Consider the following 20,000-nt stretch of genomic DNA (forward strand, 5'->3'; position numbering starts at 1 on the left):
ACAACAAACAAACAAAGACAACAACAACAACAAAACAAAACAAACATCTTCAAGTAGCAAACGGCCTACGCATGCGTAGAAAGCCGGCTCAGCCACTCAGTGCCCTTCACGAGGGCCTTAGTCAGTGTCCCCACTGCAATATTCCGTGTCGGTGTGTGTTCCTCGATGTGAACCAGCAAGCACACCGTACGTGGTTTTTGCCCCCCACCAAAACAGTTCGTCGCCGCTCTAGCTGTTCCTTGACCTTTGGTGGTGTGTTCGCTTCTCTGTGGCTCTTCAAAAGCTCAGCCTGGTCATCTAACTTGACGACAAAACCTCGCATAACAGGTGAGCCGAGACAGTTTCTTATCGCGCGAAAGTGTTCGTACACATGCACGTATATCTTCGAACGATGGGTTTCGTTCCTGCTTGTCGGGGCACTCGGCTATTTCTTCGCACCTGTGAGGCTGATTAAGGAAGTGTGGCTGGGTTAGATTATAAGTTATGTAGGTATGTGCTATTTGACTGGTGTAGGAACGATCGAGCGATGACTAGTATACTTTTCCGTCGTCTCGTGTCCTGGGCGTCCGATATGAACATGATTTGATGAGAAGATATTTGCACATCTGTCTGTCTGTCTGTCTGTCTCTACTCTATCTATCTATCTGTCTGTCTTTCTGTCAGTCTATCTTTGTATTGTAATCACACACACACACACACACACACACACACACACACACACACACACACACACACACACACACACACACACACAGTGACAGTGTGTGAGAGTGTGTGTGTGTGTGTGTATGTGTGTCACAGTGTGTGTGTGTGTGTGTGTGTGTGTGTGTGTGTGTGTAATTTCAATACAAAGATAGACTGACAGACAAGACAGACAGACGCGGCATCACTGAAGTTCGTGTGTGTTTGTGTGGCTTGGGAGACGGAAGGGGAGAGAAACTTGAAAGAGAAGCGAAATGATAAAAATGTTGGTACCCAGACAAATGATAATAATACAATATTCCGCTTTAAATGTTGTTTTGTTTGTTCGCCCTTTCCCCTTTCAGGGATTATGCCACACGCATTCATCACACACACACACACACACACACACACACACACACACACACACACACACACACACACACACACACACACACACACACACACACACACACACACACACACACACACACGGAGCACATCGTGACAGTCATATCCGGGTGTCGAAAGGCTTGGCGAGTCCTACCCAATCATGTTGTCATCTTGTGATATACTTATGAATTATATCTACATGTAGTCTCTGAGAGAGAGAGAGAGACAGAGAGAGAGAGAGAGAGAGAGAGAATATTTCTGGAGGGTAATAGAGTAAGCAAGACAATGCGTTCCCCCCCCCCCTCCCCACCCCCATCCAGCCCTTAGAAGGAAAAAAACCCATTATACCAAACAGCCTATACATCATGAATTATGGATACATGAATAATAAAATCATATAAAAACACTACATACCTGAAAAAGAATACGAAAATAGAGAATAAAAGACTGAGAGAGAGAGAGAGAGAGAGAAGTCTGAAGTCTGAATGGTTTATTGTTTAGGCCTTTCTGCCCGTGACAACAGGGGTAAAGGGGGGGGGCTTCCGTGTTAACATCCATTATAAAGAACAGCGCCAATATACGTAAAGCAAACAAAGGGTAGAAAAGAGAGAAAGGACAGAGTAAGACAGAGAGAGAGAGAGGGACAGAAAGAAGAAGAAAAAGACAAAAGATAGATGGGCTGATTGGTGTGTAATCATGCGTCATTAACCAAAGATAGACTTGTTTCTATGGGTGAAGGCTTTGGACAAGAACAGAGAGAGTGGAATGCATGTCTTCACATCTGCAAACAACAGTGACAATTTAAATGCATTGGGGCGCACATGATACTTCTTCGGTATATACTGTTCTCTGAGATTTTTGTATTCTGGGCATGTCAAAATAAAATGGAGTTCGGTTTCTTGTTCATCTTTACAGAATAAGCAACACATATTTTCACGCTTTTTTTTAATATCTCAATCTATGCGGTTTCAATGGGGATACACCAAGTCTGACTCTTGTGAGAACTTTTCTTAAAACAGGGTTCTTGATTATGTTTAGATATTGCGGGGCGTTGTGTAGTTGTCTGAATGTAGAATATAAGGTAAATCTGTCATGTGATGTTACACTGCTTTCCAAATCTTGCAGATGGCAATCAAATAATCTCTGTTTAAAAACACACAAGAAACTGTTTATATTTTCCACACCCTGGTTTTCCCACACATAGCCAAATCCATATCTATATAATGTAAAACAAATTCGTGATGCCCAGTTGTATTTATCCCTACAATGGAGACCATACAACATTCTATATGCTTTAAATGGAATGCGAGTTTCATGCATCCTAGTAACATTTAACCAATATCTAATACAATTAGTGTAGGTCTGGATATATAAAGGATATCTACCCGTTTCACAGTAAATTAAAGTGCTTGGTGTTTTCACACTGATATTTAGCAGACGTTTGATAGCGAATAAGTGTACTCTCTCAATGACAGTATGGTCTGCCATTAATCCCCAGACTTCTGACCCATAGGTTAACATCGGTTGAATTTGACAATCAAATAATTTGAAGAAGATTTTCGGGCAATTTTCTCCTAACGTCCACAAGAATTTAAGGATTCCATACACACCCTTTTTTGCTTTCAAAGACATTTCCTCAAGTGCATATGAAAATGTCAAACCAGTGGAAAAAAACTACGCCTAAATATTTGTAAGTGTTCACAACTTCCAGTTTTTCGCAATTATAGAACCATTTCTCTCTTGATGCAATATGTCCTCCTTTCCTAAATACTACAATTTTCGACTTTTCAACATTTACTGTAATGTTCAGAGTCTCGGCAGTATTACTAAGTACATTTAACTGACACTGAAGACCTACTACTGTATCAGAAAACAGAATAACATCATCTGCAAAAAGAAGAATGAGGATTTGAAAAATATCAGGAGAAAGTGTTATACCATGTCTACCTTGTTGCATGACTTCATCAGCTAGTTCATTTATTAGGAACAAAAATAAAATTGGACTGCAATTGTCACCTTGCTTTAAGCCTCTCGGGCACAGAAACGGTTCAGTCATATCGTTATTCACTCGCACTCTCGCTTTCACAACCGCATACATACTCTTTATCGCTCTGTACATTTTCCCATGAATACCGTTTTTTCGTAACACTAGCCAGAGATGATTCCTATCAACGAAATCAAATGCCTATTTGAAATCAATAAAGGCGGCATATAATTTAGAATGGCTCGACAGTTGCTTTTGTACTAAGGCAAGTAATGTAAAAATGTGGTCAACAGTACTGTAACCTTTTCGAAACCCCGCTTGTGACTCATTCAATACAGAATTTTCTTCAACCCATGCAGTTAGGCGCTTGTTTAGAATGAAAGTATATAATTTACCAGATACGTTAAGCAAAGATATCCCTCTGTAATTGTCCGGATAATTAGTATCACCTTTCTTATGTAGTGGGTGTATAACTGCTTCAGACCAAGTCATTGGGAATGTTCCAGAGTCGAATAATTTATTGAATAATTGTGTAAAAAATGTTACTACAATTGGTGAATCATACTTATAAAATTCGCCACTAATCCCATCAGGACCGGCAGCTTTTCCTAATTTCAGAGCTTTTATTGCTCCAATAACTTCTGTTTCGGTTATGGTGGCATCTAAAATACTGTTATACATGCTAGAACTTTGCAAAGTTTCGTCAAAATCAGCTTCGTTTGTTGTGTTTTCGACATTAATCACTATATCATCCTCCAATACGTCACATCCAAATACTGACTTAAAATGTCTAAACCATTCATCGCTTGAAATACGACTAGGTAGTGTTCTACTATATGTTGCAGATTTGATTGTACCCCAGAACTTTTTCTGATCTTTTCCACAACTCTCTAGAATTTCTAGAATGTGCTTTTTATAATCTGAGCTTTTCTTTTTCAGGAGCTTTTTATACTCTCTTCGTTCAATTGTATATACTGTTCTAAGTAATTCATTTTCATCTTTATTTTCAACTTTACAAGCTGCATGTTTCTTTAAAGCCTGGCGTACCTTTGCCCTGGTTTTTCTACATTCTTCGTCAAACCACGGACTGTTCTTTACCATACCAGTTTTAAAGTTTCTTTTCATGCACTTACCAGCAAGAAAAATACCTTTATTAAATGTTATTAAAGCTGCCTCAATGTCATAATCAATTAAATTGGTGGCTGTGTTGAAGAAATCTAAAACTTCAGGGGATGCAAGTGCATCAGTATATTCGTCAGTTTTATCTTGGTTCCAGATGTATTTTTGGATTACAGTTTTTCCTAATGTATTTATATGTTGTGCTTGTATCTGATTGATTTTGAGAAACATTTCTACAGGCATGTGTTTTGATTCTATCTTATGGATTACTTGTAGTCTTAATGCACTTTCAATGAAACATTTAGATACCAAAAAATAGTCAATAACGCTAGCCCCATTATGCGCAATGTAAGTAAATTCACCAGACTCATCCCCTGGCAAAAAGCCATTCAAAATTAATAACGAGAACTGTTCACAAACATTCAAAAGATAACGTCCAAAACCATTAACAACACTGTCTTTCGAGTGACGTAAGTACTCCTCTGGTTCTTCGTCGTCCATCATCAAAGTGTCCGGCAGCAAGGCGTCTCTGCTATTTCTGGTTCCTGTCCTCGCATTCAGATCACCAAATACAATTATTGGGACCTCTCCGTGTTCCTCAAATATATCTAAAATACAGTGCTCTAACATGTAAACCCCATTATCAATTTCTGATTCCGAATAATAAATGCTGTCTGACGGAGGTAAATACAGTCCTATCAGCATACAATCTGATGATAAACCTGTCAACTCGCCAGAAATCTTTAGAAGAAACAAATGACTGCCGTATTAGTAAGGCTACACCGCCGGACAGACGTGAGGTTGTAGCGTCAGATAATCTGATACCTGGTGAAATGAATGTTTTATATGTGTGACGATCAGCAGCATGATGAGTGTCGACCTGCTGCTGGTAGGAGGGCTTTCCTCTCCAAGATGATGTGATGCCTGTGGGAGCGGAGAGGGAGGCAGGTGGAGGATCCCTGTGCCTGTCCTCCAGCCGTTTCCGACCTGGGAGTGTTGGGAAGGCGTGCATGTCAAACATCGAGGGAGGGTTACCGTTCGTGACATTTTGTTCCATTGTTTCATGGTTTTGAGGAAAGTAGTGAGGTGGGATTTCACGGGGAGAACTGTTGTTTGCAGCATCCCGTCGTTCGTCTGCTGTCGTCTGCGTGAGGTCATCAGGAGTTGAGTTCCTGGTCATATGTCTACCAGGACGTACATGTGTGGGTCTTTCTCTGTGGTCTCTGTGGAGATTGCGTCGATGGGGTGATCGGTTGTTGTTGTTGTACTTGTTGTAGTACAGCCGACCTTTCCAGAAGTACGCCTTCTTCCCAGCTTCTCTTTCCTCCCTAAGAATTTGATTCTGGCGTTGAGTCAGATCGGAAGCAACCCTGACATTCAGCGTGTTTGCCATCTCTCGTCTGCTTTCGTTGGATTGTAAGATGGACAACTTGTCGCACCAGCGATGTAAGCAAGCGATGATGGGGCGGGGACAATTGCTGTCCTGGCTCTTCGGTCCAGTGCGATGGGCACGCTCCACGTCGTCTTCTGTCCAGCGTTTCTTGTCTGGGTAGAAGCGGTTCAGCAACTGCACCACCAAACTGACACACTGATTATTGTCCTCCTCGAAGCTTTCGGGCACATTGAAGAACCGTATGTTGTTGGGCCTCGAGAACGATTCTAATTTGTCCATTTTGATGCCCATTTTCTTGCTCACATCGAGGAAGTAGTCCTTCCATTGGCGCAGGTTGTCACATTCTTGCTCCAAAATGTGGTGTTTGTTTGCAACAGTTCCCATGTCGTGTTTCAGTTGGTGATTCTGCTCTTGAAGGGAATGACACCACGATTGCAGTTTGTGCACCGTTTCAGCTAAAGATAGTGCAGCAGGGCAGGAGCTTGAGTTGTGAGGAAAACTGTCGACTTGCTGAGGATAGCCTGCTAGAGACAGCATTCTTCTCTGCACTGAAGAGCTTGGGTCAAGGGTTTGAGCACTGCTACACCAACCATGCGTTGAAGTTCTTGGATCACCATGAAGATGATCAGGATTTTGATTGTAGTCAATGTGTTGCTCAAGCTGGTATCTCTGATCGTTCTGCCAAGTTGGTCCAGGGTTTGCTTCCACATCCCCACAAGCCAGTAGCAGCCAGGTGATGAATACTGCCGACACACTTGCAAAGCAGCAACTGAGATGTGCAGTATTATACCTCAACTTTATGATATGACGTGTCGGATTGCTGAATGTCAAAGTCACAAGATTGTGGAACCTGATGACTACAGCCCACATGACAAAACATCGTCTCAGAGAGAGAGAGAGAGAGAGAGCTGGAAATTGTCATTGCCAATAAAAAGGTCTTTTGACAAGTGGGGCGGGGGGCAACAAACATTTCTTTTCGACACCAACAGATTACACGTCTTTTAATTAATAATCAAACACTACGAAGGTTTTTAGACACTGAAAGTAAATAAAAACTTTGTCACCAGAGACTCTGGGAAAGAGAGAGCAGTAGAGAGAGAGAGAGAGAGAGAGAGAGAGAGAGAGAGAGAATAATTTGTCTTTGTTTACTTTGATAAATAATGTTTGTGCCCGTGTTGTTGTTGGGTGTTGTTTTTTGTTGTTGTTGTTTTTTGTTGTTGTTGTTATTGTTTTGTTGTTGTTGTTGTTGTTGTTTTTAAATCAAAGTAACCACAGCGAGAACAATACAACAGCCGCTTCAATAACTTCCACTTCTCAACAGTAAACGGAAAAGGGTTGTAACTCTACTTCGATTAAACAAACCCGGTAACACAAGTTATTGTTCTTAGTCAAAGATGGCGACAGAGAGCAGACGATAAAATGCAGCAACATCGTTAAAGTGTCCACATAATCGTGAGCGTCAGAACAAATAAGTTCCTTTTGTAGAAATGGGCTCCTTCAAGACGTTGATAAGCAGATCAGAAAACATCAAACGACGAAGAACTCAGAGCAGCAACTGGGTATGGGGGACATCTGGATCACACAGTGGGATTGTAACAGCACACAAAGCAAGATGCAACGAAAAAGCAGAAACGACAACCATCTGTCGCACTAGTAACTGTCATGTCAGCAAGTTATAAACCAGTGAAACAGACTCACACAGCAAAAGCAAAAGCACTGACCTTTTTCAAGTATGTCTGCCGTCAGTGAGTCGGAAGCCAAGACAAATAGCGGCTGTGTAAGTGGTCAAAATCAATAAAACATCGAGGATCTATTTTTGTCGCAAAGTGACAGTCAGAGAAAGGCACATAGAGGAAGCGGATTTTAATTGGTTGTCGTTCGTTCGCAAATGGTGACAATGAAGACATCTAGTCAGTTGAATTCATCCGTCGTCGAAAGTTGGAAGAACTGAGACTCAGACGGTGACGTCGGTTACGCCCCCCTCCCCCCCCTCCGACCGCGCCCCCTCCCCCCCCTCCCCCAACTCTCCCTCCCCCCTTCTCCCCCGTGGCTCTGCTCTCGGCTTCTGGTGGTCAAAGCGTATGCTCGGTTCGCCACTATTAGTAAAGCAACTTCGTTTTTAACAGGCTACAGAAAACAAACAAAAATTAACAACTGACTTTTTGATATGAAAAACCGAGTGTACGTTTTATTGATTCAGCTGTTTACTCATTGCTTAACCCTTTCACTGTCAAACTCGCATTTATGCAGCAGCTAGGTAGATGACCCATGTCACTGAAGGGTGACCAGATCATGGGTCTGTTATCCATGAACCTATTGCTCTTAATGTTCAATGGTAGGATAGGCCATATTTTCTACACAACACAGGGGGAATCCTCAGCTTGCCTTAGCCACCATATTTTCTGTGTTCATAGCGCAAGGGAATTTTGAACTCCAAATCGACTGGCAGTGAAAGGGTTAATGGACGGGCCTAGAGCTTATAATTACAACTACAGTTCGGCTTGTCAGTTTCTCACACAGCATTCAACGCGTACACAGACAATAACCCGCTCAGTTATAATACAGACCGCGGTGCGCCGGCACACCTGCACTGACAGTTCCCCACCCCACCCCATTCATCCGTCCCCGTCGATGCCCCCTCCCTCACCACTACTACACACGTGGAGACACCGTGCATAGCACAAAACAACACTATAATGTAATACGCCTCATCATCATAACAAACACACCGCACCACATCACACCACACCACATGCACAACACAACAGACGCCGGCCGGGCAGGCACAGACAATTAATATACATTAATTAATGTACGGGTATTAGTGACAGAGATAGCAGCGATAACATTGTGAGAACATAGATGCTGTGTTCTTTTGCGTCCGACTCTTCCTTCAATTAAAAAGAAAAGAAAAGAAAAGAAACACCCGACACAATAAGAAAACAATGAGCCGGCGAAAAACACATGCCGCATACCATCTGCAGTCGAGGATCGAGGATCGTTTGAGAAAACGAACAACAAAACAAAACGATTTAATAAAAAGTAACATCCCCGCTTCTCCCCCCTCCCCCAAGCCCCCCCCCTTCTCCCCCCCCCCCCCCCCCCCCCCCCCAAAAAAAAAGAAAAGAAAAAAAAAAGAAGTACACTGATAGAAAAAGTCGACACCAGTACATATGTTGTTTGTATAGTACATTATCTTACAAAAGCAGATTATGCAATTTTCACTGACGCGTGTTATAGCTCCCTGACGACATGTGATAACTTTAACTTTTGCTTGCCGGTGCTCAGAAATCAGCGAAGCTGCAAATACTGAATCATTAATGATTATTTTCTATATGGCTTTACCAACCTCAGCAGAGCCCCAGAGACTGGGAAAGCACGAAAGTCTATAGAAGCGTCTGTACCCACGATTTCGTGCGAACTCGATCGGTTTATGAGGCAGTTTTTATAGTCTGTATGATCCTGGTTTTATTTAGGCTCTAAGTGTACCGGTCTTATTTTTGTTTTTGGTTTGTTTTTATTAGAGAGAGAGAGAGAGGGGGGGGGATACGGGATACGGATACGGATAATTTATTCAAGAAAGGCCCGCAGGGCCCCTTTTGAAGCGCTAACATCGCTGAATAATAAAATCATAGCAAATAATTTGAGAGATAGATCGATCGATAGATAGAAAGAGAGAGAGAGATGGAGAGAGAGAGAGAGAGAGAGAGCCCGTCTCATCCAACCACTTCCCGGATGTTAATAATGAGGACAATAATAGTAAAGTAGCGCGCTTTCCAACCTCAAGGGCGCTTTGCAAACGCACACACACACACACATACACACACGCACACACACACACACACACGCACGCACGCACGCATAGAAAACACGCGTGGATGAAATAGATGTGGATCCATACTGATATTACTGATATGGAATGAAGTGACTTAATTATGTGGACACTACTTGAAAAGTTTTTTATTTCATTTTTATTTATCATTTTTTTCATAGGTTTGATTTAAAGGATTTTAGTGAGGGACTGTGACGGACCGACAGAGGCAGTGACGTTGTGTCAGAATATTACGAGAAACTCACGTTAAAATGCGGTTGTATTCTTACCAGATTTTCTGCTATTTGATATGGAATCAGTACATTTTTTTCCTTCGCCTATGTTTCATTGTTTTCTATATTTTTTTTATGCGGAATCGCTCAGTGTTCATTCGCGCGTGTGCACACATGCACACACACATGTGTACACAGTGCGTGCACACACGGATGTGCACACATACACAGGCACGCGTAAGTACACACACAGACACACACGCACGCACGCACACACACACACACACACACACGCAAAGACCACGCCACACTACGTCACATGTTCAGTACTCGCGCACATTAGCACTGTACATACACGTACATGCACGCTCAAATAACACACGTGTTGTGCAAACAAAAATACAACACAACACGCATACAGGGAGAAAGAGAGCGAGGAGGTCATGCACCACCACCACCCCCCCCCCCTCTCTCTCCACACACACACACACACACACACAGAAACACAAACGGAAAAACACAGCAAAGTGTTAATTTCACGCGTCATCATTGAAACAAACTGTGGACAGCAGCAGCTGTGTTTTTTTACTGTTTTTATTTTTTTTTATTTTTTGCCCAGGCAGGGCTGCACGGCCAGACAGATAACAAACTGTTCACATAGGTCTACGAACACACATGCATATGTTGGTATACATATACGTAACTGATACCGACACTTGTTGCAGCGTTAGACACTGGCCGGATGGTTAATTTTTGTCAGTTGCACTAGCAAACTGTTCACATTCAGCCCCAGGTTTGACGGGCGCAATAGCCGAGTAGTTAAAACGTTGGGACTTTCAATCTGAGGGTCCCGGGTTCGAATCTCAGTAATGGCGCCTGGTGGGTAAAGGGTAGAGATTTTTCCGATCTCCCAGGTCAACATAATGTGCAGACCTGCTTGTGCCTGAATGCCCTTCGAGTGCATACGCAAGCAGATGTTCAAATACGCACGTTAAAGATCCTGAAATCCATGTTAGCGTTGGGTCATGGAAACAAGAACATATCCAGGATGCACACCCCCGAAAACGGAGTATGGCTGTCTACATGGTGGGGTAAAAACGGTCATACACGTAGAAGCCCACTCGTGTACACACGAGTGAACGTGGGAGTTGCAGCCCATGAACGAAGAAGAAGAAGAAGCCCCAGGTTTGTAGTTTTTGCATTGATGGCAGGTGCGTGCAGAATTGTAATTTTCAATTATGGTTGATTCTTTATTTTCATGCAGGCTGTTGCCCTTGCAAAACATTCCATGTAAGGGCACGGTGGTGCACTTGGTAATTGACCTGTTCTATTCTGAACTGCTCTGTTCTCCATTCTTCTGCCCTGTCACCGTCCGTTCCTGTCATGCCCTAATGTGGTCATAGCTATTTTAATGAACGATATGGTTTTAATTGATGCACGCAGCGCAGTTTGCACTGATCAGTCACAAATAAACAACAGAAATGGAAACAGCGCTATAATTATGATCTATTTGAAAAAGATGTTGAAGATTAAGATTTCACCGAAAGCGAAAAGCCAAAATTTTGACGCGAACAGTGCGCCATCACGAACGCTGCATGTCTTCGCCAAAGATGTCTTTTCAAAGAAAGGACAAATAGAGGTTTCAATTTTTTTTTCTTTCTTCTTTTGCTGTTGTTGATACATCGGAATCCTGCTCTTTGTCTTCGATTTTGTTTCCTCCACATTCAAATCTGCTGCAATCAACAAAAGATCCAGCAGTCACCGTACTTATGACTGTATCCCCCCCCCCCCCCCTGGCCCCCCCCTTTCCCCCTATCTAAAATACATTTTATATGGAAAGGACAAAAGAATAACGCGAGAACACCAAACAAAGAAAAAGATGTGAACTGCAACACTGGAATATTGAATGTCTCAAATTATCGGTGTATCGTACGAAATCGCCACGCGTTTATTCTATCGACGTGTGAACGCGTTCGTAAATGAATAACCTGGTACGAAATAAACAATAAATTAACAATAAGAAGAAAAGATCAAACGAAATTCTCTTTGAGAGCCTATTGTTATCTCTTTCTCGACTTTTCTATTTATGGACATTAGTGGGGAGGGAAGGGGGGTGTGGGTGGGGAGGGTCGGGGGGGTGGGGGGGGGGGGGTGCTTGGGGCAGGGGAGGGCAGTTGTTTGACTGTCTCGAGTTGGTGAGTTTTCCTTCTTGTGTGGCTTTCAACATTACAACAAGGGAAAACAAGTTGCTGCAGTGGGGGATGGCGGTGGGCGTGGAGGGAAAACAACAACAACAAACAAACCAAAAACACTACTGATGTAGCAGCCTATTCCCACCCCCATTAGGTTTTACCCCAGGGTCAAATCTGGTTAGCCCACATTAACGCCGGTGTCTATGTAGATAAGCATGGGATAACTCCTGTAAGCTTCGACTAGTCAGAGCCCCCGAGTTGGAAAAAAAAAGAGGATCAAAAACGTACACACCGCATTGTAAAAACAACAGCAAAAAGAACAACGCTTACACACATAATATGCGTTTTAGTAGGGGGTGGACCGGTGCTTTTGTGAAGTTAGAAAGGACCGAAATTATGTAGGGGGCGGGGGAGACGTCCCAGAACCGTCCCCGGGGGACCTAAAGGGGGTGGGAAACGATTTGTGACGTTACACCGGACATAATAATTTTATCGCTGAGTTATTTCCCATGATGAAATGCTTGAACTTCGAACGCAGAAGAGCGGCAATGTGGTGTGAAACATTCTACACATAGTTCAGAAGGGGAAAAAAAAGGGTGTGTTCAGTGTTGTGAAATCTACAAGCTTAAGAGTCTGGCTGAAAGAGTAAGGACAAGAAGAGGTAGATATAACCAGTTAGTTTTCCTATTTTGGTATCCTAAATTCAGGAACCCGTTTTAACGGAAGCAACATTGCCATCGCGATTTATATGCATCTTTGTAACTCATTTTCATTGTTTTTGGACTGTGTTTATTTGGTTATTCCATTTATTTTTTTTTTTAAACAGATATTCAGTCAGCAACCACGAGGACACTATAATTGACTGCAGTGATGTTCTCATTAAGGGAGCAGCTCTCTCTGTTTAATGTATTCCTCGACCAGGTCTATGCTCTCCCAAATGTATGTTTTCTGGGTAATTTTGTGTCCCTAGTATTACATTCCCTCAAATCTGTGTTCACCAAGATCTAACCCCCCACCCTAGTCTATGGCCACTGCTGACCACAACCCAAAAGTGCTCAGATTGCGTTATTTTGTCAGTCTCACTCTGTGCATTGTTATGATAATTTGGCCAGTTTTTGATTGCTGCATGACAACTGACCACTGCTGACCATTAACAATGAGCAGATCGCATTAATATTTGTGACGGTTGTGCTGTATTAGTCCTTTTTGACAGGATTTGACTAAAAGCTGTTATTTACTGACTTGCTGACCAAAACTGACCACTAATTGCCACTACTGACCACGAACGCAAAAGTGCTCAAATTGCGTTTTTGTGTGTGTTTTTTCACGTTTGTGCATTTGCCTGTTACGACGTCTTGGCAGGTTTTTGATTGTCAACCACAGATAATCATTTCGAAACTGTTCAGTTAGTGTTGTTTTTGTGATCATTACGCAGTATCGGAGTTTTTGACATGACATGATTTGACCATTGATTGACCACTACTGACTACTGTTGGCCATTGCTGACCACAAATGACCACTATGCAGAGATTAAAAAAGTTGTTATGCTCATGCAACTTTAAGACTTGTTGACTTTGTTTGACAGTTCGAATTACCGTTCTACTGAACACAACCAAACTTATGTGATGATTTAATATTGAACTGGGGGAACATAGACCTTTGAGAACACAGACATTCTCTCATTCTCATCGTTTTAAAGTCTAACGCTAGATTTGAAGGATGAATTTCTAACGTGTCTGCACTTCAAAATGCACAAAAGTATCGTTTAAAAAGGTCCCGGGGTTTAGAACACCAAAAAATATGTAATTGAAAAAGACATTTCGGAACCTTGACAATTTCCCCACACGATTTTGTTCTTGCGAGATGAAGGAAAAATAACATGCGAGGAATTATGTTGATTTTCACAATAGATCTAAATCAAATGTGACAAACCTTGCACATTGCTGTTTCCCTCCTTTTTTCCATGATAATTTTATCTCCGTTTCTCAAGCCATATCTTTGGACCATATATATATATATATATATATATATATATATATATATATATATATATATATATATATGCCGTCTATTCTAGATTGGCCATTTTTTCAGTATTTATATTTTTAGTAGTAAGAAAGTAAGTCATAAACCCCCCCTCTCTCTCTCTCTCTCCCTCTCTCTCTGCCTCACAACATCGTTATCCTACCCATCTTTCCCCCCTTTGTGTTTTTTTTGGGTTTTTTCTTGATGAAAAGAAATTCACATCGTCTGACGGGCATTGTTAATCATTTCAACAATGAAAATGGTCTCCTTGTTGTCAAGATGAGAGGGTCTGAATTACGCGCTGTCAAAAAAAAAAAAAGAAAACAAAACAAAAAAACAACACTTGTTTTGTCCCCTGTTCTTTTATCGCTCTCTGATCTCACACCCTGTCTTGTAAAAAAAAAAAAAAAAAAAAAAAAAATTAGGTCCCACCAGCATGGATCAACATGAATAACCTCTCTGAGCACCGGAAAAGTGCAAGGAGACTCCCGCCCGCGTGAAATAACCCCATCCACAGGGCCCGCTCGTGACATCTGTGCTTGCAAACGAAAGAGGAAAATCCAAATGACCGCCAGGGCGAAGCCAAACATCAATGCAAAATGATACACGCATCAGGCCTTCAGGTCAGAAGACACGCACAGCGACATGTATAGAAATATATATGCATAAAAATGTAATCCTGCGTGTTCGGTAGCAGATGGTGCAGCTCGATGATGATAGTGAGGACGTTTTATGTCTTGGCGTTGACATGTGTGTATGTTCAGCATGAAAATTAATGTGAAAGTCCATTGCTTCTTTTTTTTTTTTTTCTAAATAATGTTGCTGATTAAACTTCTTTTTGTTGTTTGTATTTACTGAAAGTCAGACTGAAAAAAAGAAAGAACAACCCAAACAAATTTGATCGGTTTTCAAACTAATAGGGTATTATTTGTCCGGATAATTTTCATGCATATATTTTCGAAAATGTCGGTTTTGTTTCAGTGGAGTGACTAGCTGTTATTTACCTGGATGCCACCTTTAAAAAATGCAGACAGCTAACCGGAAAATTTTTTAAAAAAACAACAACAACCCAGTGCTGTTTCTGAGTATTTTGCAATTGTAATGTTAACTTTTCATGTGTGTTTTGACAAACATTCCGAAAACCGATGGGGTTTTTGAGTGATTTAGGCAAACAGACTGGATTTTCTGTGAGTCTTCCGTGAACGTACCTGTAGACAGAGGCAGCAAAACCTGACAGAGCTGGATTTTGGGGTTCAGTGAATGAAGTGTGGAAGCACAAAACGGCATCAGAAGTGAAAAACAGCGCACAAAATGGGGAATCAACACAACGGTTATACTGATATCGACAGAGGTGAGTTCTGTTGTGTTCAGTGTAGTTTTGTGTCTCGTGCATTTATATAACGCATTGGGTTTTGGTTTGTGCACAGGTCGTGCTGTGTCTGTCTGTCTGCCTGTATGTCTCTCTCTGTCCATTTCACTTCTACTAAATTAACGGACTGCATTCCCTATGGACCCACATCCTTCTTCCACGCCTGTTTGTGTTTGTCCGAGTGTGTGTGTGTGTGTGTGTGTGTGTGTGTGAAGTCAAGTCAAGATTTTATTTCATGATGGTAAATTGAATAAGCAACAATTGCTTTTTTTTTTTTTTACATCAAGCCATCAGTGAAAAGAATAAAAATAAAAATTTTAAAAAGGAAAAAAAGAAAAGAAAAAATATAAGAGAGAGATAGAGAGAGAGAGAGAGAGAGAGAGAGAGAGAGAGAGAGAGAAGCAGATAAAGAGCAACAATAACAACAAAATGCATGAACACAAATTCTCGGACACAATTACAATCCCTTCTTCATGTAGAAACCCTTCTTTGTTAGCGGTCACTCTGTGTTGACCTACTTCCCCGTTCGACTTTTTTTTTTTTTTTTTTTTTTTTTTGTGTGCTTAAGTATGTAAAGAACGGAAATCTGTGTGATAACCCTGTTACAGTTGTAAGTGTGTGTGTGTGTGTGTGTGTGTGTGTGTGTGTGTGTGAGACGGTTTGGAAAGTGACTGTCACAATGTGCTAATGTTTGCTGCGTCATAATAACAGCATAGTCATAACTAAACTCTATCGTTGAAACACAGATGATTGCTGACTGCTCAAGATAGTGAATGTTCACATTATTGTTTAATAAATAGCAAGGAGGAAAAAATAGAACAAAGGCAAATACATTAGATCAACAGTGTAAACATCACAAGTTGTGTCAGTATAATACTACTGATTTAGGAAAGCACTCTTCTATCATATCATATCATATCAATATGAAGGCCTTTAGGCCTGTAAGGCCTTTTGCCCGCTTGAAATGGGGAGAAGTATGGATATCAAAATCTTCACAGCTGCAAAATGTCAGTACGTGCCAGTTGAGTTATGGAAACACGAACTTACCCCGAAAACGAAGCATGGCTGCTCAAATGGCGAAGTAAAAACGGAAACATTTATGCACGTAAAGTGCTCTTGTTTATATGTTGATCGGATCTCGATTTTACTTGAAAGGGCCACACTCTTCTTGCATAACATCAACAACGATGTATAGAAAACGCCCAAGTTGTCCTCGAATGCTGAAGAAATATATCCGATTCAGATTTTCTGGACGCATGCTAAATGGAAGAGATTGCAACTGTGCTAAATAATTCGAACTTTCTCGTCATCAGGCAGCTCCTTTCGGCGGATGCGGATGATGATGTCTTACGGCGAAATGTTCTACATGTATTGAAGCCATCCTCAACTGAGGAGACTGGCGGGAAACTAAAAAGCTATATCAGCATTGTAGCCCGCCGCAATACGCAAGAAATGATTCCTTTGTGCAAATTAACGTACCTCGTTTCGTTTCCCGGCAAGGTACAAGTTTTGATTTTTTTCCCTTCACAATGTTCGTCTGCTCGATGTCTAACAGCAGAGCAACAACGGTAACGATTATATTTCTTCTTCTTCTTTTTTGTTGTTGTTGTTGTTGTTGTTGTTGCTGCAAATTTGTAAACTGCAATTGCGATTGTTTTGCAAGAGACTAGGAGAAATATACAAAAGTCCTTTTAGCATGAACAATTTTACAAAAAAAAAATGATACGTCAAGTGACCAGCTGGCTGCCACATCCATGAGTCATTTCAAAGTTTATTGTATTCGTCATTGACCAATGACGGACACGAAACGTGATCCCTGTTTGCATTGTTCGGAACGTACCAAACATTGCCAGAATGTTTGTCTGGTTTTACTGAACGGCGTTTAAGAATAGAAGCGGCGGCGGCAGTAGATGAAACTGCTTTCCCGAGTTAAGCGTATGGGCTGTCAACATTTTGTAGGCGAACGTCACTGAGATCAACCACAGAGAAAATGTTTTCAAATTCGGTTCAGTGAGATTTTCTATAATCATCTCTTGGAATCTTGTTTTTTACAATGTCATGTGACATTGGTTTATCTTCTTTAGTGATGACAATCGGTAACTGGTCACTGCCTAGCAGCGTGTCCTGGATGGGTAACCCACTCGCATTGTGGAGCAATTTATTTAGTGGAAATAAGAGACAGATTTACTACTGTTGCTCTGTGTCGTGATGATATAATTATCAGGGATTCTGAATACTGCCATCATTCAGATGTAAAAATGAATTCACTACATTTTCAACAAAGAGAGAGAGACAGGCAGACAGACAGACAGACAGACAGACAGAATGTGTGCTCGCGCGCGCAAAGGGTGCGGGTTAACATAGTGAATAATTATGTACCAGAGGCTGGTAAATCGTACCACCGGGGAGAGTGCATTGCCACAATGCAACGTGCCCCCCCCCCCCCCTTTTTTTTCTGTCAGCAAGTGTTTGTTTCACTACCAGAGCTGGCTTTTTTCCACAGGATTTTACCACCAGGCACAACCCCTTTGTTACCTTGGGTCCCCCCCCCCTTTTTTTTTAAAATATTTAAAAAAATTTTTTACGTGCGCTGAGTGCATACTGCATCCGGGACCTTGATTTATCGTATTATACGAAAGACTAGCATGTAGCCTACCACCAAATGTTTAGGAAAGTGGAATAAAAAAAAAAAATAAATAAATAAATAAAAAAGAGGAAGAAGAAGAAGAAGAAAATCCTGGTTCGGTGCGGGATTTGAACATGTGAACATTCGCTCCCTAGTCGTGAAAAATATTGCCGCAAGTCCACCGCTCCACCGCATGAAACAACATAATTATCCGCCAGTCAACGATGCCACGCATGGTGTCGGTGTACACACGTGTACATGATGATGATGATATATATATATAGGGGCGACACACGTGTTGGCGGTATTCACACCACACACACAGTGTTCAGTTCAGTTCTGTGGCTGTTTTGTTCACTTTGTCCAGTCTGTAAGGTCATCGGGATTAACAGGAAAAGGAAGATGAAAACTGATCGAATTTTCAACTGTTATGCGCAAATAGTATCGTTAAAAAAGATTTTTTTAAAATACTTTTTTGTGTGAAAAACTTGATACACTTATTACTTGTCTTGACTTAAGAATGTTATCGATCTGTGGAAAGCCTGTCACAAAACCGGCCAACCGTTCTGTATATTTTGTGTGTGTGGTTTTTTGTTTTGTTTTGTTATGGGTTTTTTGTTTTGAAAACATTTAGTTCACTAAGTGTGACTGCGCAGTGCGGCATGGAGTCTTTGTAAAAAGCAAGGCAGTACAATTTTTGGGGTTCCTGTAACCTACAGAAAGCCTCCTTCACCCATAATGATAACGAGACTCGATAGAATTTGAGCCACAGTCCTTCGCAAATCGGGTTGCCAGATGAAATCGGAGGAAACAGCACATTAGTGGCAGGTCGCCACATCAGATGATGTTCACTTTACTGTAGTATAAGCTCAGATAGAGATCACGCGCGCGCTGCCTTATCAACAATGTAAATGAAGGTCATGGCAGCAGATGGCATTGTTTCAAGAGTGAAGAGAGCTTTTCATCCCACCTTTTCATCAAGTTGTATCGGTGATTCAAACTGTGGAAAGCCAGTGACATTAGTATGTTTCATGTGGTGATAATCGTTGGTTGGGATGTGTGTACATAGAGCCTAGTTTTATTTGAGATCAGCTCTGAATTTATTTATTGAGTTATTCGTTTTCAGATTGGACAACCCGGTTTAGTTGACAGCTGTTTCGAAGTCCTGAAGTTAGATGGTATATGTCTTTTCTTTCTGTCTTTTTTGTTTTTGTTTTGTTATTAATATCAAATAAACTCTCTTTGTTTTGATCATTTATTTAATTACTGTTTTAAACCACCTCAATCTATTTGAAGGGATTATATATTAAAAAAAAAAAAAAGAAGCAGAATATACGTTTAAAGAGTGATTCATTTATATATACATTTTTCACTGGTGCATGATTATAAGTTTTCAGTGAAACAGCTGGCAAAATGCGCTCTTTGTGATTTTTTTAAATTTATTTATTTATTTATTTATTTTTTTATTTTTTTTTTTTTACTCGCTGACTGAAAGTGTGAAAACCCAGTGGATATTTCTGAGTGTGGTTTGATTAGTGCGCTGTTGTCTGAAAAAAAAAAAAGCGATTCCGGCCAAGCAGAGCAAACCAATAGGCCTAGTTTGCATCAGTTTGACATGGTACAGTATATGTAACACCAAACATGGAGTATAACACAAACTCCTCCTATTCCGACACGGCAAAATATGTACCATATTGACTGAAGTTCACAGATGACTGGGTGGAGTACACACTTCATCGTTTGGTGGTTGTAAGCAACGAACGGTGTGTTGACTGCTGACAAACGACATGGGCAATCGATACAGTGGATATTCAGCTATTGGAAAAGGTAGGCTGTCGTCATTTTTTCAGGTCAGTTCACCATGTGTCTCGAGCGAACATTTTTTTTTTTTTATTTTTTTTTTTTAGCCGACGTCGTTTCTGTGTGTTAATTCATTGTCTGTCTCTTCCCCTTTCTTACTTACCCTCTTTGTCTGTCTCTGTCTGTCTGTCCTTTTTCCTTTCTGGCTCTCTCTCTGTCTCTCTCTTTGTGTCTCTCTCTCCCTCTCTCTCTGTCTCTCTCTCACACTGGTTCTTCCCTCCACCTCCCCAAACACACGTGTGTGTGTGTGTGTGTGTGTGTGTGTGTGTGTGTGTGTGTGTGTGTGTGTTTCACGTGTTGCGTCATTTTCTGCA

General features: G+C 41.3%; 1 protein-coding gene across 3 annotated transcripts in view; it reads left to right on the forward strand.

Annotated features, from left to right (window-relative positions):
- The first annotated feature begins 99 nt into the window (after positions 1-99).
- LOC143293767 (natural resistance-associated macrophage protein 2-like) overlaps positions 100-20,000 on the forward strand; it is a 74,735-nt gene continuing 54,834 nt past the window's right edge. Inside the window, exons 1-2 of one of the 3 annotated variants that reach the window (XM_076604991.1) lie at positions 100-327; positions 15,046-15,182. In XM_076604991.1, coding sequence (XP_076461106.1) covers positions 15,143-15,182 — 40 coding nt within the window. In that variant the 5' untranslated portion in view covers positions 100-327; positions 15,046-15,142. Of the gene's footprint in view, positions 328-15,045; positions 15,183-19,525; positions 19,654-20,000 lie in introns of those variants that run through there. The other 2 variants (XM_076604993.1, XM_076604992.1) reach the window with 2 other exon arrangements.

The sequence above is a fragment of the Babylonia areolata genome, chromosome 19 (genome assembly GCF_041734735.1).
Source record: "Babylonia areolata isolate BAREFJ2019XMU chromosome 19, ASM4173473v1, whole genome shotgun sequence".
In the NCBI taxonomy this organism is placed as follows: domain Eukaryota; kingdom Metazoa; phylum Mollusca; class Gastropoda; order Neogastropoda; family Buccinidae; genus Babylonia; species Babylonia areolata.